At 44.5% G+C, this 16,561-nt stretch overlaps 1 protein-coding gene across 1 annotated transcript in view; it reads right to left on the bottom strand.

Moving 5' to 3' along the window:
- CTSF (cathepsin F) overlaps positions 1–16,561 on the bottom strand; it is a 612,378-nt gene that overhangs the window by 560,638 nt on the left and 35,179 nt on the right. The window contains exon 2 of the mRNA XM_078660834.1: positions 732–851. Within this exon, the coding sequence (XP_078516960.1) occupies positions 732–851 (120 nt within the window). The remainder of the gene's footprint in view (positions 1–731; positions 852–16,561) is intronic.

The following is a 16,561-nucleotide window of genomic DNA, read 5'->3' as shown; positions in this document are numbered from 1 at the left end:
AGCTATGTCTACATTATACAACACTCAGCAGAGAGACAAGGAGTGTTTTAAGGGTTTATCCGATCAAACTCAAAAGCAGAACAGTGACTCACTGACCAACTTTTAAGTTCGTATACAGAGTTGTCCAGTTTCTGCTGGCCACTCTAGCCGTAGACGCAATTTACGACATTTCAGAAAATCACACAAGTTTCTGTACAATTCACAGATTTTCTAGTCAATGAAAGGTGCGGCCCAGAGGTTGAAAGATTCTGGGCTCTAATCAAAGCCTCCTCATTTGACAAAAATGTGTTATCCTGAGTAAGTCACTTTACTACATTAGCAGCATGTGTATAACACGTTTGCCATTTGTGTGCCAATGGAACATTTAAATTCTGGGCACCCTTCCCCCAGGGACTGGGGATTCTCCACGACTGTGGTGAGGTCATGGTACTCTGGCATATAAAAGGTAGATGCCCACTTTGACGGTGCTTGAATGAGAGCGGGATGCAAACGGGTTGGATGTTGACCTACAGTAATAATTACACGCATCACAATTTTTGAGAGATAACATCATGATAGAAGTTCTGAGAGGCAATTCTTTACCAGATCCCACGCTGAACCACATGTCCTTCCCACCAACTAGCAGCCACTGTCGCAAGTACAGCACAATATTGACAGCTACATAACTCCAAAAAAATAGCTGAGGTGCGTCTGAGATTAAGAAAGACATAGGATACAAATAGATGTCCTACCTTTAGGTTTCCTCCAGTCGCCAGTGGACAGTTCTCCAGCTCATAGTCTTTATTGACGTTCTTCCTGCACATCGTTGCACCAAGTCTTACTTTTATCTTGTAATTGACGCCATTGACAAGCTGAAAAATGCATAAGAAACATTCACACTGGGTTGCCAAAAATTGCACGTTAAGTTTCCACATCGACATTTTTCACAGGGGAACTGCGGCAAGCCAATGACGCAATATGAATTGTGAAAGAACCCGCATCCCAGCCCAAGCAGCTGAAGGTTTAACTTGGCCAACATCTTACCAAGGTGGCTTCAGTTCCTGCACACTGGTTAGCTGAGGGATAATCCTGTTATTTCCACAAGTAAGGGTACAGTACAGCAACTTTGAAACCTAATTATGGATCTCACCAATAATATACAGGCTAACCAATCTATCCTCATATTTAACTAGGCATCTCACTTGTCAATCAGAAATTTGGGCACCAGTGCCTCAATTACAGACCATGTGCACTGTCCCTGTCGGTACCAGGTGCACCTCTCAAAGGGTGCACCCTGTTATCATGGATACGCTGCTCCAGGGCAGCCCCAAAGTGGCAGGTGCCCTGGTGCAGCGCATTTTTGGAAATACAGAGCAGCTGCTTACAAGCCACTCTGCGTTTCACTGTGCAAGCAGCATTCACTTGCACTTTAAAGAAAGGGCAGATATGCCACTTCAGATGGTTTCAGTGAGTGACTGCACCCACCTGCAGGGGGATGTCTGGGGGGTCCATTGGAACACACCCGCACCCTCTAAAGAGAACCCCATGCCCTCAGGTGGCGCACTAATAATGAGTTACCTTTTTGTGGCACATTGTCAGCGGGCCTCCTTTGTCTCTACGTCTGTGTCTGACTAGGGCGAAGGCTCTGAGGCAAAGTGGTTCTCTCCTTTGCATTGGAAAAGGCTCCCATTCAAATGAGGGAACACCTTCTCAAGAGAGCGCTGGTGCTACATGTGTGCTAGCGCTATCAGTATTACAGGCGGGCCACACATTCGTCTCCAGTTCTTCTGTAATACAATAGTGTTCCAGGGGAGCACCAAGCAGGCACACACCCCTGTTGAGCCCACAGGGCAGTATACATAATACAGCTCCAGGTCCGTAAACGTTTTTTTAATAAATGCTTGCAAGTGAAAGGAGGAAAGAGCATTTAGTCTCAGGCTTGTGTAAGCTTTTAATACTGTGAAGAAGACAGAATTTCAGAGGGTGTAAATTGATATGACTTGGCCACTAGCTCTCGGACAAGAACTAGGATGACTAACTGCAGAGGGCTAATAAAAAAGCCAGGGACAAGACAAGTAGAAACTTCCTGTATAAAGCGCCCTTGAAAAAGTATTGTACTCCTACCAGACTGCACAGATTCAACGGTGGACAGTCAAACCTATTCGATTATTGGTGTGGTAGCGGAGGTGTGCAAGTGTGTTTGAAGCAGATTTTTTAAACGTCTGAAGCGAACAATACATTGGAACGAAGTCATGTGGGTGATAAATGTGATGGTCAGCATTGCTCTACCATGGGGAAAAGAAAATGATACTGTAGGGCCTACCAGTGAATTGAAGCTTCCCTGCCCTCCATAACAGGCCAGAAAATGGCTTTGTCCCTTCTTGCAGCCAGAGAGGCCTTTGACACCTCTGAGGGCTAAAGAACTGCTTCCCAAGCTGACAATCTGGCTTTATACACTGAAACCTTCTCCCATGGAACCATTAATCATGGCCACTGACAACCGAGGGAACGATTTTGAGAGTAAATGGAATCCAGCACTTAATTTTCGAGGTACAAAACTCACTGAACTCACCTGCCGGCAGTAACTGAGAGCCCTATGCCTTACCCCGGCAGAGACAAGCTAATTGCCATGTCTACCGCCTTTGGGGCTTAGAGGAGATGACTAGTGACCGGTCCTAACCTCCTACCAAGGAGCTCTGGAGGAAATAGCTTTCGGTATTGAGAAATGTTGCACAGTCATAAATTAAATCTTATGTCGATGGATGGGGTAGGTGACAAAGAGGGGATGGTTTGCTATGTACTGGTCTGATTTGAGACAAGCTGTTGTCTCAATGTTATGTTATGTTATGTTATGTTATATCAATTTATAACGTGCACAGATACTCAACAGTGTGTCCCGGCGCGAAGGGGTTCTTTTATTGTATTGTGTAACAAAGTTTATATAAAATCAATAACAATGTTTAACCAGGGGATTATTGAGTAGTAGTTGGGTTTTGGTAGGTTCATTGAAATGCGGGGATGTTGCGGCAGGCGGCGTGAGTTCCAGAGAAGGACTGACCCGGCAGAGCTAGCCGAGCCGTCATGGTTGGCCTTCTGAAAGCAGGGGATCCTGCGATAAAGTGAATGTGAAGAGCACCGTCTGCTGGGGTGGCATCGGTGCGGGATGTGCTATGTGTCTAAAATGTGCTCTCAATAAAAGAATCGCGAGGTAGCAGGGTGCCCTGCAGAAGTCACAACGAAAAGTTAAACCTTACATGAGTCAATCTACACAAATGCCCTCGATCTCTCAAAAGTATCTGTTTACTAACAATCCACTTGTCAGATAGGTGCCTAAACGGCAAATGAAGTATAGTACGTTTTTAATTCTCAATATACCCCAAACCAGCCCCCTGCTTAATGTAAGCCCAATCGCTGGTCCTCGACCGACTGCATAGAGGCTATCTGCATACCATTCCACAGGCCCTGTGCCCCTGTCCCAGTGCTTTAAAATCATCTCATGACATTGGGGTAAGTAAATGATGAAAACTAAGGAGTAACTACTCATCTCCCTGCTTTTTATTTAGAAATCACCTAGTCAAAGGTACTCCCTTGACATCAGCCAGGGACTGAATGTGCTTTGATTCTCCCTTGTATGCAGAGTTGGCAGTTCATCAGTTAAGTTCCATTCCAATATACCCTGTCCTCGCACTCTTGTACGTCCCATGTGATGAACAAAACCCTATAGACAGGAAAGTTTAAAGAAGTACGACAGTCGATGGAACACTTAGCCAAGGCTTGCCAGATATACACACATTGGTGTCAAAGACAGGTAATAATATGGTAGGGACTAATAGTAAAGAATACAACATCACAATGAAGTAACACTCCATTTCTTTTGTCAGAACCCAGCTTCACCTCCACTCCACCTTCTGACTGCCCCCTTGCCATTGACCCTGACAGCACTCGTCAGCCTTTTGGGTAGGTTTGAGCTACACCAACACCACATACAACAGTAGCCTTTGTTTGAAAGCTCCTCCAGGCACTTAACTATAAACACTAAGAACTGCATCGTTACTGGCAACTCTGCTAGAAGGAAATCCAGACACAAGCGTGGAGTTGACGGGAAAAGAGGCTTTGGCTTTCAGAGTATGAAGAAATAAAAAACACGCATTTGGAAAGGTAATAGATATGGCATTGACCAGCCTTTTGGCTTTGTCAATGCTTGTTTTGTTGTGGTTTTTGCAAAACTGTGTAAATGTGGAAGCTATTAGGCCATCGTAAATGTAAAAAAAAAAAGAATAAGCTGAAAGGAAAAATATTATTTAGTCTCAATAAGCACACATTACCTAGAGTAGTGTCTGGCATTGAAAAGAACTACTTTGTATGAGGACTTGCTCCTGGTGATAGAGCCGAACCGCATAATTCATAGTGAAGTTAGCCAAGGACAGGCTGACAGGCTGACCCACTGCCCTGTGCCGTATGCTGTTGTAGGCAGAAGAAAAATGTGAACAGACAGATGGAGGAAGCGTGGCTGAAACCCCTGCAAGTAACTACTATATTAAACATTTAATTTAAGTACACTCAAATGGTATTAGCTAAAGTCATAATATAAAAATGCAGTCTATAATGAATAGTAATGTTGCGAATACGGTTTAAAGGAAAACATATATATAGCAAGTAGTTGAATTGCATTTATTTACATGAATTAAATGGATAGCACCACTCTTAAAGAAAATTAACAGTGCTGTGTGCGCTGGAATGTAGGTTTTTGTGCACTGCAGTGTGTCTTTATGCACCCAATTGAGAAACCCTTAAGAATAAATCTGCAATGTTTTTTTATACGGATAGAAATGCAGAGCTGAAGCCAGGCTCTAAGGCATATTATCGTGGAGGTAGCTAAATGCTGCCCAACCAAACGATACTGTCACTGAGCAGGTGCTCAGTTCTTTTCAAGGATCCCAGTTAAGATCACTGGTGCACTGACATACCAAGAACCCACTACCACTCGGATTAGGCTGAAGACGGCTGAAATGCCAGAAACCAGTCTTAGGAAGATTGTTTCCGGTCCAGGGAAGGCATGGCTTGGCAGTTCGGGCTGGACTGTTCCCATGACGCACAGGGTCAGACTGATTTGCATATGGCCATGTCTGAACTGGGGTGGCAGAGTGGACTAAAGAACGGTGATGGATTAAACCCAGATCTGTTGACTGGGTGTGAGTGTTTGATTGGTTCAGATGCTCCGTCCATCACCACCCCCTTTTGTACCGCTTTGTACGCCATAAGTTGACAGGGTATGCTCAGACGTGAGTCCCTTGCTCACTTTGCCACTGGATTCAAGCAAGCCTGGCTGAAGACGGCTGAAATGCCAGAAACCGGACCTAGGAACCTTGTTTCCGGTCCAGGGAAGGCATGGCTTGGCAGTTCGGGCTGGACTGTTCCCATGAGGCACAGTGTCAGACTGATTTGCATATGGCCATGTCTGAACTGGGGTGGCAGAGTGGGCTAAAGAACGGTGATGGATTAAACCCAGATCTGTTGACTGGGTGTGAGTGTTTGATTGGTTCAGATGCTCTGTCCATCACCACCCCCTTTTGTACCGCTTTGTTCGCCATAAGTTGGCAGGGTATGCTCAGATGTGAGTCCCTTGCTCACTTTGCCACTGGATTCAAGCAAGCCTGGCTGAAGACGGCTGTAATGCCAGAAACCGGTCCTAGGAAGCTTGTTTCCGGTCCAGGGAAGGCCCCTTTTGTACCGCTTTGTTGGAGCTGTATCCCCAGCAGAGATACCGCACCATCCCATTCAGAGTTCACTGGGTGCGGACTCACACTTGGGCACCAATTACAGGTGTACAGTATTGGCTGAATAGTAAATATACATGGGAAATTTGCGTACACAGTAGTTTAGACCCATATCGAAGGGTAAACTGCATGTAGGTTGTTTAAACTCTTGCCCCTTTTTCTCCACACAATTCTTGTCTGGAATTGTGAGGGTGTGATCACATCGATAGGTTATTCAGTATATGAAATCAACATCAACGTGCACAAGCATGCTAACACGCAGGGCACACGTCAGCTTTTATAAACTTTTTATTGAGTACAAGGTTTCTGAAAACAGCCCGCAGCTTCCTGCTACTTCCAGAACCAGTGACAATGATTCCGGTGAACGCTATGGCTAGAAAAACAAAAGTTGTGGGTGAAATCTGTGAAGTAACCTCAGACACTGGTAAATACTTGTGTCGCATTCTAGTCCTTAACTCCACTAACTGCTGCAGGCAGAGACCAGCCATATGCAGCCCAAACAATCAGGCCAGCTCCCCCCTAGATGGGATAACAAGCAACCCTTGACCAGTTTCAGCCTTGCTGTGTGTCAAGAGAAACTCTGTTGCAGGAGGGCTCCATTTACAGACAGCAATTCCCCCACCCCACACCCCACACCTGAGGTCCAAGGAGCCGTTTCCCAAAATCACTGCTCCTGGGCTCATTGCGTTATGTTGGGAGGACATTAGGTCAGTGGTGTCTCCACATATTCCCCTCCTATTTGATTCAGTGCTGATGGCAGCGCCCCCTAATGTTAGCAGAACTTATGGATTCTACTCAGTTAGTTCTCAGCCAATTAAATACTGGCGGGGAACTTCTGCCGAAGCTGACTACAGGGGTGAGGATGGGCAAGCACACCCAGCTCAACTTCTCTGATGAAGTGGTAGTAATGGCCACACCCTTGGCCACAGTCTTTGACAAGGTGATACTTAAATCTCAGGTCGACCTGCCAAACAGGTCGAAATTAGCTAAGCACCAAGCACTTGTGCATCAAACCAAGGCATATAGTAACTAGCCCACAATAGCTTAGCCTATGTTGTCAATCACGACTAACAGCTTTTTGAGGAGACTTATGAACAGGGAAACCAAAGGCTGGTGTGCTCCGACCCCACAAGCATCTCCGCCATGCTACACGCATACATCTGCCACTCTGGAGTAAGTGAGGAGCTCCAGAGACAGCAGACTACGCTACCCTAGGAACCACAATTCTTTGAAGAATTAACAGACCTAATAACACTGATCTCCCAGAAGGAATCCACAAACATTATACTAGAAAATGTAAACCTGCACTTGAATGTTATTGAAGCTACAACAATACAAACCCTATCCACACTTCTTGAAATGAATGGTCTCATACATTTCCGTATCGACAAAACTCATAACAAAGGCTCTACCCTCAACAAAATTACTGCCAACCATAATTCCTTATCCCTCCACTCTATTCTACCCACTGATTGGACTGATCACTACCTAACTTTATTCGCACTCAATAACAACCAACTAAAGCACCCAATCCAAACTAATCATCCTAATTGCTGGGCGAGGAATATACACCAAATCCCTATTCAAATAAGAATCCCTAATCAGTTTCCAAATTCTACCTCCTCCTGACCTTATTTTAACCGACAATTTTACCTCACACTACAACAACAAGCATTTGCAATGCAATTGGTTTCGCCTTTGGGACCTTATATGTATTTAGCTATGCAGCACATTAGTCTGGGTACTGAAACATCTACTGTTATTTAACATGGAGAGAAAGTAAGCACCAAACTGTGTGACACGCCAGGTATGGCAACACATGGAGAGAAATATTGCCTTTCAGCGGGCAATGGTATAGTCCAAAGCTCTGCTTTTAATATAAAAACAGGGCCTTCGGTGGTAATATCACTGAAAATACAAGATATGAAAAAAATATTGTTCACGGGTGCTCATGGAAGACAATTTCTATGGACTGGAATCTAGTGGATGCTAAAGTGATTCTGGTATTTTACTGACCTCTGCTAGTCTTTTTTTATCAAGACAGTTAAATAGAGGCAGTTGAACAGAAAAAAAAGTTCTTAAGTGGAAGCACACAAGTCCTAGGGCTGATCTTCAGAGCCCAAATAGTACATACACATATAAGTATATAATAAGTATATACTAAAGTATATACAAGAGGTCTAGAATGCTGGACCTAATAAAATGGCAGATATTCTTAACACTGTCACCCACTAAAGCTAAAAGAAATCGAGACGCATCTCCTCCAGATCCTGGTTCAACAAAGACCTTGATATGGAGAGACGACAACTAAGACTGACTGAAAGAATCTTGAGCCAAAATCCTTTGCTGAACCATCTCTCCCTCCTCCTCCATCAAATATATCTACAGAGAGAAATCCTCTTTCTTTTGAGCTCCACTAGATTTCTCTAGAAACAGACCTAAATACCTTTTAAACATTATCAAACAACAAATGTTCATGGTCCCGCAGTATGCAACTGAAGCAACTGTTAAGCGCTGTGAGGAGTTTGATACATTCTTCGCAGAAAAAATAACAAGTATCCAACTCTCTCTGACCCCCTTTACTTCCCCACCCCCTACCACTGCTTGTCTTCCTATCAAGGATATCCCAAAACTTCCACATCTCCGACTAACAATGGTCTCCTTTAAACCAGCCCCTCAACTAGCCATATCGCCAACAATAATGTACAACTAAAAAATAATTCATCCTGGAACAAGTTTGAAAATATTTCTGAAGAGGTCATCAAAATACTTTCATGCATAAAACCATCATCTCACCTCTCTTATCCTCGTTCCTCCTCTAGTCAAAGATCCTACACATATCATCTCCCCTACATGGACTAGAACCATTAACTTCTCCTAATCCAGTGACTCTATGCCAGCCTCCCTTAAACCCGGCCAAGTCACCCCCCTCATCACAAAGCCAGAAGCTGACCTGGATGACGTAAACCACTACAGACCAATAACTACCCTCCCACTCTTTGCCAAAACTATTGAAAAATGTGTCTTATCACAACTAAACAACCACATTGATAAATTCAACCTACATGACACCTTCCAAACTGGGTTCAGGAAAGGCTGTAGTACATAGATTGAAATCCTAAATATTATTAATGACATACATAGATCACTTGATGATGGAGAGCCCTGCCTCATGGACCTCTCAGCCTCTTTTGATACTTTTAACCACAACACCCTGCTAAACACCCTCTAACAGCATGCGGGCATCAACGGAACTGTCCTTCAGTGATTTGCCTCTTACCTTAACAAATATTCTCACCTAATTAAACTAAACATGACACCTCACAAGTAATTCCAGCCCCACAACGAGTCACCCATGGATCAATCGTATCCCCTGCCTTGTGCATTCTCTACACGGAATCCCTTGCAGACATCTTGAACAGACCAGAACTGCGTACCATCTATATGCAGACAACACTCAACTCTACAGCAAAATACCATAATCTAAAGACATCCAGCACCTGAACAACACTCTTATCACTCTACAATCCTGGCTGACCAATAACCACTTAATACTCAACCCCCAACAAAACTGAACTTCTCCTCATCCAGCCAAAATTAAAGTCTTGGCCTATCCACAACAGGCTTAGTTATATAGCTGCATTAAACTGAAAACTATCTATCTCAAACTCTGTGAAGTCACAGTGGACTAGATTATTTATCGAGTTTTGTATAGCACAAGCGTGACCGAAAGGTATCAGAGCACTATACAGAGTTAGCAAAGCAGCAGTTACAGGACTTACATATGGAGTAAATAAACAATACATAGTAACAGTATATAAAAGAAGTATACAATAGACAATAGTATATGGGGGCTATAGCACAAACCAGACCTGGAGGTATTTGAATGCTTTACAGGGTTACCATAGCAGCAACTGCATGAGATACATATGGAATAAATATAAATACATAAACAGTATATAAGAGAGGTATACACTAGATGGTCGGATGTGTGGACGATATAGTTCTGAGGTCGTTATAGTAGGGTGTTGCAGAGGTGGGGAGAGTAGAGGCACAGTTTTTCTCCAAGGTAGTGATGCTCAGATTTGTTTGGAGGGTTTGGGGTAGGGGCAACAGGTTAGTCAGATGGTTTAGGTGGGCAGGTGTAAGTATTTATTGGGAAGAAGTTTAAGTTTCTTCCTGTAGTCAAGGAGTGATTGGTTATCACGCAGATCCTGGTGCAGTTCCAGAGTTCCAGATTCTAGGAGCGTTCCCGGAAAAGGAGCGGGTGCGAGATTTTTCTTTCTTAAATTTAGGCGACTCAGGAGTAGACTGGTAGAGCTTCTAAGAGGAGTCTTTTGGCCGGCTTTTGATAGTTTATTTATGAGGTAGACAGTTTTTCCTGTGTAGAGAGCTTTGTGGGATATGCAGGCAGTTTTGAGAACACATCTTGCCTCTACTGGGAGCCAGTTGAGTTTCTTGAGGGTGGGAGTGATATGCTCAAAGCGACTCTCATCCGACAATAGTCTGGCTGCTCCATGGAGTGTTGCTTTCAAAGGGGCGATGTGTGTTTTGGGGCACCCGTGAGCATTGCGTTACCTTAGTTCAGCTTGGAGTGGACTAAGGATTGCACCAAAGTAGGTATTTGATGGGGAGGAAGAGTTTTAAAGTGCTTAAACGTGTAGAAGACCCTTTTAGTTGAGGCCTTAATGTGCTTTTACATGTTCAGGTTTCTGTCAAGTGTAATCCCCAGAGATTTGACAGACTTCAAGATAAATAGTTTGCAGTTTAATGTAGTGATGTGTTGAGCCAGATATCTACGGGAAACACATTTTCTTTCCGTTGGATGAAGAGGAGTTTGGGTTTTGTTGGAGTTGAGCTTAAGATGACTGTTGTTCAGCCAAGAATGAACCATGGAGAGAGTGCTATTTAGGTGCTGGACGTCTTTAATTGACGAATGTTAATGTAGATTTGGGTATCCTCTGCATAGAGATGATAGGCAAATCTGGCTTGTTTCAGGATCATTGCAAGGGGCTCAGTATAGAGGTTGAATAGGGCAGGAGACAGGATTTACCCTTGAGGAACTCCTTGTGAGATTGATGTTGCTTTTGAGGTGTAGTTGCTTAGTTTGATTAGTTGTTAGCATTAGTTCATAAAAGAAGCAAACCACTGAAGGACAGTTCCATTGATGCCTGCATGCTGTAAAAGGGTATTTAGGAGGATGTCATGGTTGACAGTACCAAAGGCAGCGGAGAGGTCACAGAAGACTAGGAGGCATGCCTGGCCATTATCCTGAGATCTATGTAGGTCATCTGTAATGTTCAGTATTGCAGTCTCTGTACTGCAGCCTTTCCTGAACCCAGATTGGAAGGTGTTGTGCAGGTAACATTTTTCAATGTGGTAGTTGAGTTGTGCAAGCACAAATCTTTTAATGGTTTTTGTGAGAAGTTGGCCTAGTATATGATGTTTACTATTCTAGTGAGCACCTTGCACCAGTCCAAACAACCCTTATGGTGATGGTTGTAAAGTCAACCTTAAAGACCAGCTATCCTAGTGGTAGCATGGACAAAGCAGTCTTAGGCTAAACTCAAGAGGGCATGTGAAGCCAGCTGTTTTACCATATGTAACCCCTTTAATACCAAATGAAAGGACACCACACAGGTTATATATATAAAATATATATGTATTTATTACTAAATTAATCCTCTGAACTCTTTATGAGGTCAGAGGCACAAGCACATAACAAGATACTTAATAATCATACAATAAGATGCACAAAATACAGTAATGCCCTAGGGGCACTTCGAACCATATACTAAAATAGTGGTATAAGAACCACGTCACGAACAAAGGATAGGCCTAGGGCTTGGAGAATCGCTGGGGCTACGCTGTACTACCAAAGGATAGGGAGCAGGAGGCCCACGGGATGCGTGTGCAGTGTCTTTACACACACGCGAGTTACCATAGAGTTAGAATGGGAATGAAAGAATTGGAAACTAGTTCTTTTAGGTCACTTCCGGATGGACTAGGAGAAAGCTGCTGAAAACTAGGACACTAGGATAGTTAATACCCACAGGAGCACCGGAGTACTCGCGTTACCTCACCCACAGGAAGCGGGTGCATAGGTGTCAAAGTGTGTCGGGTTTCGTCGCTGAATCCTATGGAGCCGTGAAGAAAGATGCTGCAGGCGACCAGGAGGGAAGTGTCCGGTTGGATCCAAGGGCGGATCGAGGATGAAGAGTACCTGAAAGCAGAGGGGTCAGAGTCTGGGTCACTAGCCAGTGACCAGGAAGGAACCGGGAAGGAACCAGGCGATGTCGCGAAGCAATCAGGTGATGTCGTGAAGCTTGTCTCTGCAGCCACGTGGACCAGGAGGTGTCGACGATGACCAGGAGCTGGATACGGACTGTCCCACGAAGGCTCTCGCTGTCGGCGGTGTCGGCTTCCGGATTGGAGTCAACAAGCCTTGGCAAAGGCAACCCACGCAGGAATCGAAGATGGCTTCTGGATCAGACTAGCAAGGTCTGATGGGCTTCTCCTTTTCAGGGAAGCAGGGGCCAGTCTGGAGCAACCAGATCAGTGGTGTAAATTCAAAGGTTCGTTGTCACAGAGGCCACTAGTCAACGGGCAAGTGACCGGACAGACGCGTCGAGCAGGAAAATGCAGAAGGGCCCCATGCGGCACTCGTGGAGTGTGGAGGGCTGATCTTCAGTGCAGATGGTGCTCGGGGCTGGGGCTTCTCAATCCCCAATGCACAACTTCGAGGGTGCCTCAGAAGTTGCACGGAAAGCAATTCGCTGGCTTTCCAAGATGGCCAGTCCCACGTCTCTCGTCGCCTCCACAGGTCTCAGCTTTGCTGTGGCTGTGGATCGGGCTGAAGGAAGTCTGGAAGTTTGGGTCTTGTCAGGCTCTGTGCTCGGGCTCCGACGGGAGCGTCGACAAAGCAAACCGTTGATCGCTTGATGGTGCCTGCCTACACAGGGTGGTCACTCCTTGACCACAAGGGAGATTCTAAAGTCTTCTATCTTCAGGTAGAACGTCGAAGGTCCAGAGTTTCGTTTCAAGTTTCAGTCAGGATAAATCTAAAGTCTTGGGACTCAGCTCCTACCTATATACCAAATTTAGGGGCTGGATTACCTGCTAGGTCCCTCCTATGGGTGGGACCAGGGAAGGGGTGGTTACACCCCTTTCCCTTTGTCCAGTTTCGCGCCAGAGCTGGGGCTGGAGTGCCCCAGCACCGGTTTGAACCGGACTATGCATGGGACACCTTGTGTGCCCCAGGCAGTGTCTCATTTCATTCAGCCCTCCCTGCCCCAAAACACTATGGCCTGTCTGGGGTGGTGCTAGCACCTCCCAAGACAGGAAACCTATTGTCCAAGCCTCCCTCGCTGGAAGGACTCCCAGGAGCAGGAGGTCAGACTTGTGTCTGTGGCAGCAGCATCCATTTTTTGGTGCTGAGGCTCTGGTTAACTTTAACCGGGATTAGTAGGAACAACATGTCTTCTCCCTCTAGAAGGTTGGAATGCTACCCCTTTGCCAGAACTGGCGAGGGAGTAGTATTCCAAAGCGTATGACACCTTACACGACATGTTTTGATAAAGCCACACCAAAGGTAGCATTTAACCGCGAGGTTCATAATGCACTGAGGAATATATGGTATGGCTATATCCTAGAACAGCTATAAGGACAGGGTTCCGAAAGGTGCAGACAGCCTCATCTCACATAAAACCAAGCACTCTGCCTCCAGGATTGTTAAGGCCTGCCGTAGGAGTGACTTATAGGTGTATATGTGTCTAGATATAAGGTTAGATATAGAAATACTATACCTAAGCAAGGGGTGATCTTGCCCCAGCTGAGCGATCAGCCAGTTGTGTCAGTTTGGATGGCCAGCCAGGGGTGGCAAAAGATATGCTGCAGCCCCTGGTAGGCCTTGGGTGTACCTATGCCCTGGGTACCTATGGTACACTTATACAGGGACTCATAAGAGTGACCCATTTCCCAATTGGTGATGTACTTAAAGTACATGGTGTGAATTTAGAGAGAGAACAGCAGGGCTGTGGGTCTGATAAGCAGGCCCACAGCCACATTAAAGTCGAAAACCAGTGAAGCAAAAAGTGGGGTGACCATAGGAAAGCAGACCCTACTCTCCTACAGTTTTGGCCAGGAAAGGGACATGAAAGACCATATTAATGCCTCAACAAAATGTGCTTTCAAAACTCTGAAAAACATTTTGAAAAAAATCGAACCCTTTATCCCGCCTGATAATTTAAAGACTTTAGTTCAATCCTTGGGAGCTTTCTAAGCTGGACTCCGGTAACACAACCATCACAAGTATTTAAAAATACACCTCATCCCCATGAGGTCTACACTCCACGCAGCGGGTGGACACTCTCTGGAGAAATACAGATCACATCACTCCCACACCTAAGCAACTCAGCTGGCTACCAACTGAAGCAAGAAGCATTTTCAAAACTGCTTGCATCACCCACAAAATTCTTACACAGAGAAACCAAACTACCTCACAAACAAGCTATCAAAAACTGGCCAAAAGAGACCCCTGTGAAGTTCTAACACTCTACTCCTGATTCCTCCCAATTTAAAAAAAGAAAAATCAGTTCTGCATTCCTTCGCTAGGAATGCACCTAGGATTTGGAATACCCTACATCAGGATCCGTGTGACAATCAACCATTCCTCTACTTCAGAAAAAAACGTAAATAATTTATTCTCAATAAATACGTGACTACACCTTCCTAAAATTCTCATCATACTTCCTTGAATTCTCCCTCCAAACAACTTTAACTCATCACAGCCTCTGGAAATAACTGATCATTTATTCCTCTTACTACTGAAAAACCCTAGCATCTCTACCTCTGGAAATTATTAATCTTCTATTCCGCCATTTATTGTATACTGTAACCGCGTATTGTATGTTATTACCCTTTATGCCTATTATTTTTCTGGTACTTTCCTTGTAAATTGATGTCTATGCAAACTTTATAAGGCGATCTGATACCCTTTGTTCAAGTTCACGCTATCTAAAACTCGCAAAAATTAAAAAATATACCTAAATATTTACCTATGGGGACTGTAGGGGTGCAAGAACTTACCCTTCCAACTTGGGTGTAATTAAAAAGATCTGTACCAAAATAATCTAATCAGCTGCCATAGTCATGTCATTGTCTGGACATGGGAATATAATTCAGCTATTGTGAAAGGTGAACCACTTTAAGAGCTACCCATCTGCAGAAGAAACAAATTCTGAATTACAGAACAACTCACAAAATCATGCCACGCATCTGTCTAAATGCAAAAAGTACAATGCTTTGCTACTGCATCACAGCCATTATTCTTCCATTGGGAAACACCTACAGATATATAAACCAGATCTAAACATTCTATTTTTCTGCATATATCCCCAGACAGAACAGGACTCCTAAAATTAACAACTCCTAAACTGAGAAAAATCCTAACTTTAAGACTTTCGGTAATCACATAAGGCATTTAGGAGTCCTAAAGTTAGGACTCCTAACTTCTGTGAATACTGAAATGAGTAAGTGCCTCCTGTGAATACCAAAATGAGTAAGTGCCTTCTGTGAATACCAAAATGGTAGTAAGTTTCGGATTTTGTCTTAAGTTAGTTCTGTGAATCGGGCCCTTTGAGTTTAAGAAAAGAGAAAGGACTTTATTATTACACCAACTGCTCAATGAAGCACAAAAATATGATCAAGGGGCACAGGATCTACTAATGCAATTCCTCAGATAAGTCAATGCGAAATTGTTAAGTGGGGAAACCTGGACAGGTGCAGGCTCAAAGTGTGGAGAGTGAATAGCTTCCTGTTTCTAAGGACCTTAGGTCAGTCATCTTGAGTGGTGTCAGGCCTACGGTCTTAAATGCACACTGCAGGGAGGCCGTGATGTCTCCACAGTCAAGTTCAAGTTAGCGTCCAGGCCTGCATTCTTACAGGCACACAGGCTGTTTCACAGAGGCAGTGGTTATGCAGAGAAGTGGGTGCAGCTCATCCTACAGTTCAGACCTAAGCAACCCCTCCTCCCACGAATCTTCAGACAAATTCAAGAGTTTGTGGGGGGACTTAAATATGGTCCCAGGAGCCCACACTCCAGGATCTCTGCCACACAAAGAAAGGATGGTTAAAATGCCACAGGGTGCATGTGCCAGCATCAGCTCAGTCAGGCCACAGCAACACCTGCAAATAACGGTTCAACAGATCCTTTTGACACTGCACACTTCCAAAGATTAGCTCGGTTTTTGGTTGCGCTATGCAGTTGCATTTCTCCTTATTGCATCACGCCTCAGGTAGGAAGCACAGGAAGGTCTGCTTCAGTCATGCTAGGGTTGACACCTGAAATGTCCCTCGATTTGTCTAAGCTGGACTCCTATAATTCCCAGGAAAAGCAAGGGGCATAAACATGTCTCAAGGCCCAATGAGGGTCATCAGGGACATACATGCAAAGGCAGTGAGATCATTACAGCTCAAAGCAACACCTGCTAAGTTTATGCTTTGAGTTAGCAATTTCTTTAGTGGGTATGTCAGGTATTTAGGGCAGCTCCTCTGCAGACAGCAGAAGATGGCAGTGGATATCTCCAGTGGGACAAGCCCACAACATGGGCACAGAGAGTGGAGAAGCCTTAACACATAATACTCATCTGCTTTTAGAGAAGAGGGCCCACAAACGTGGGAGGCTCAGACTCTGCAAACCTTCCATCTACTCTAATTAACGTGTTCCAAAAAAGAATAAAAAGCTTGATAAAGCAAAAGGTCACTTTTGCACATCTTTGTCAAGTGCAGGTCCATCATTTGGCACT

This window comes from Lissotriton helveticus, chromosome 9, assembly GCF_964261635.1.
Source record: "Lissotriton helveticus chromosome 9, aLisHel1.1, whole genome shotgun sequence".
Lineage (NCBI taxonomy): Eukaryota > Metazoa > Chordata > Amphibia > Caudata > Salamandridae > Lissotriton > Lissotriton helveticus.
This window is presented reverse-complemented; position numbering and strand designations above follow the sequence as displayed.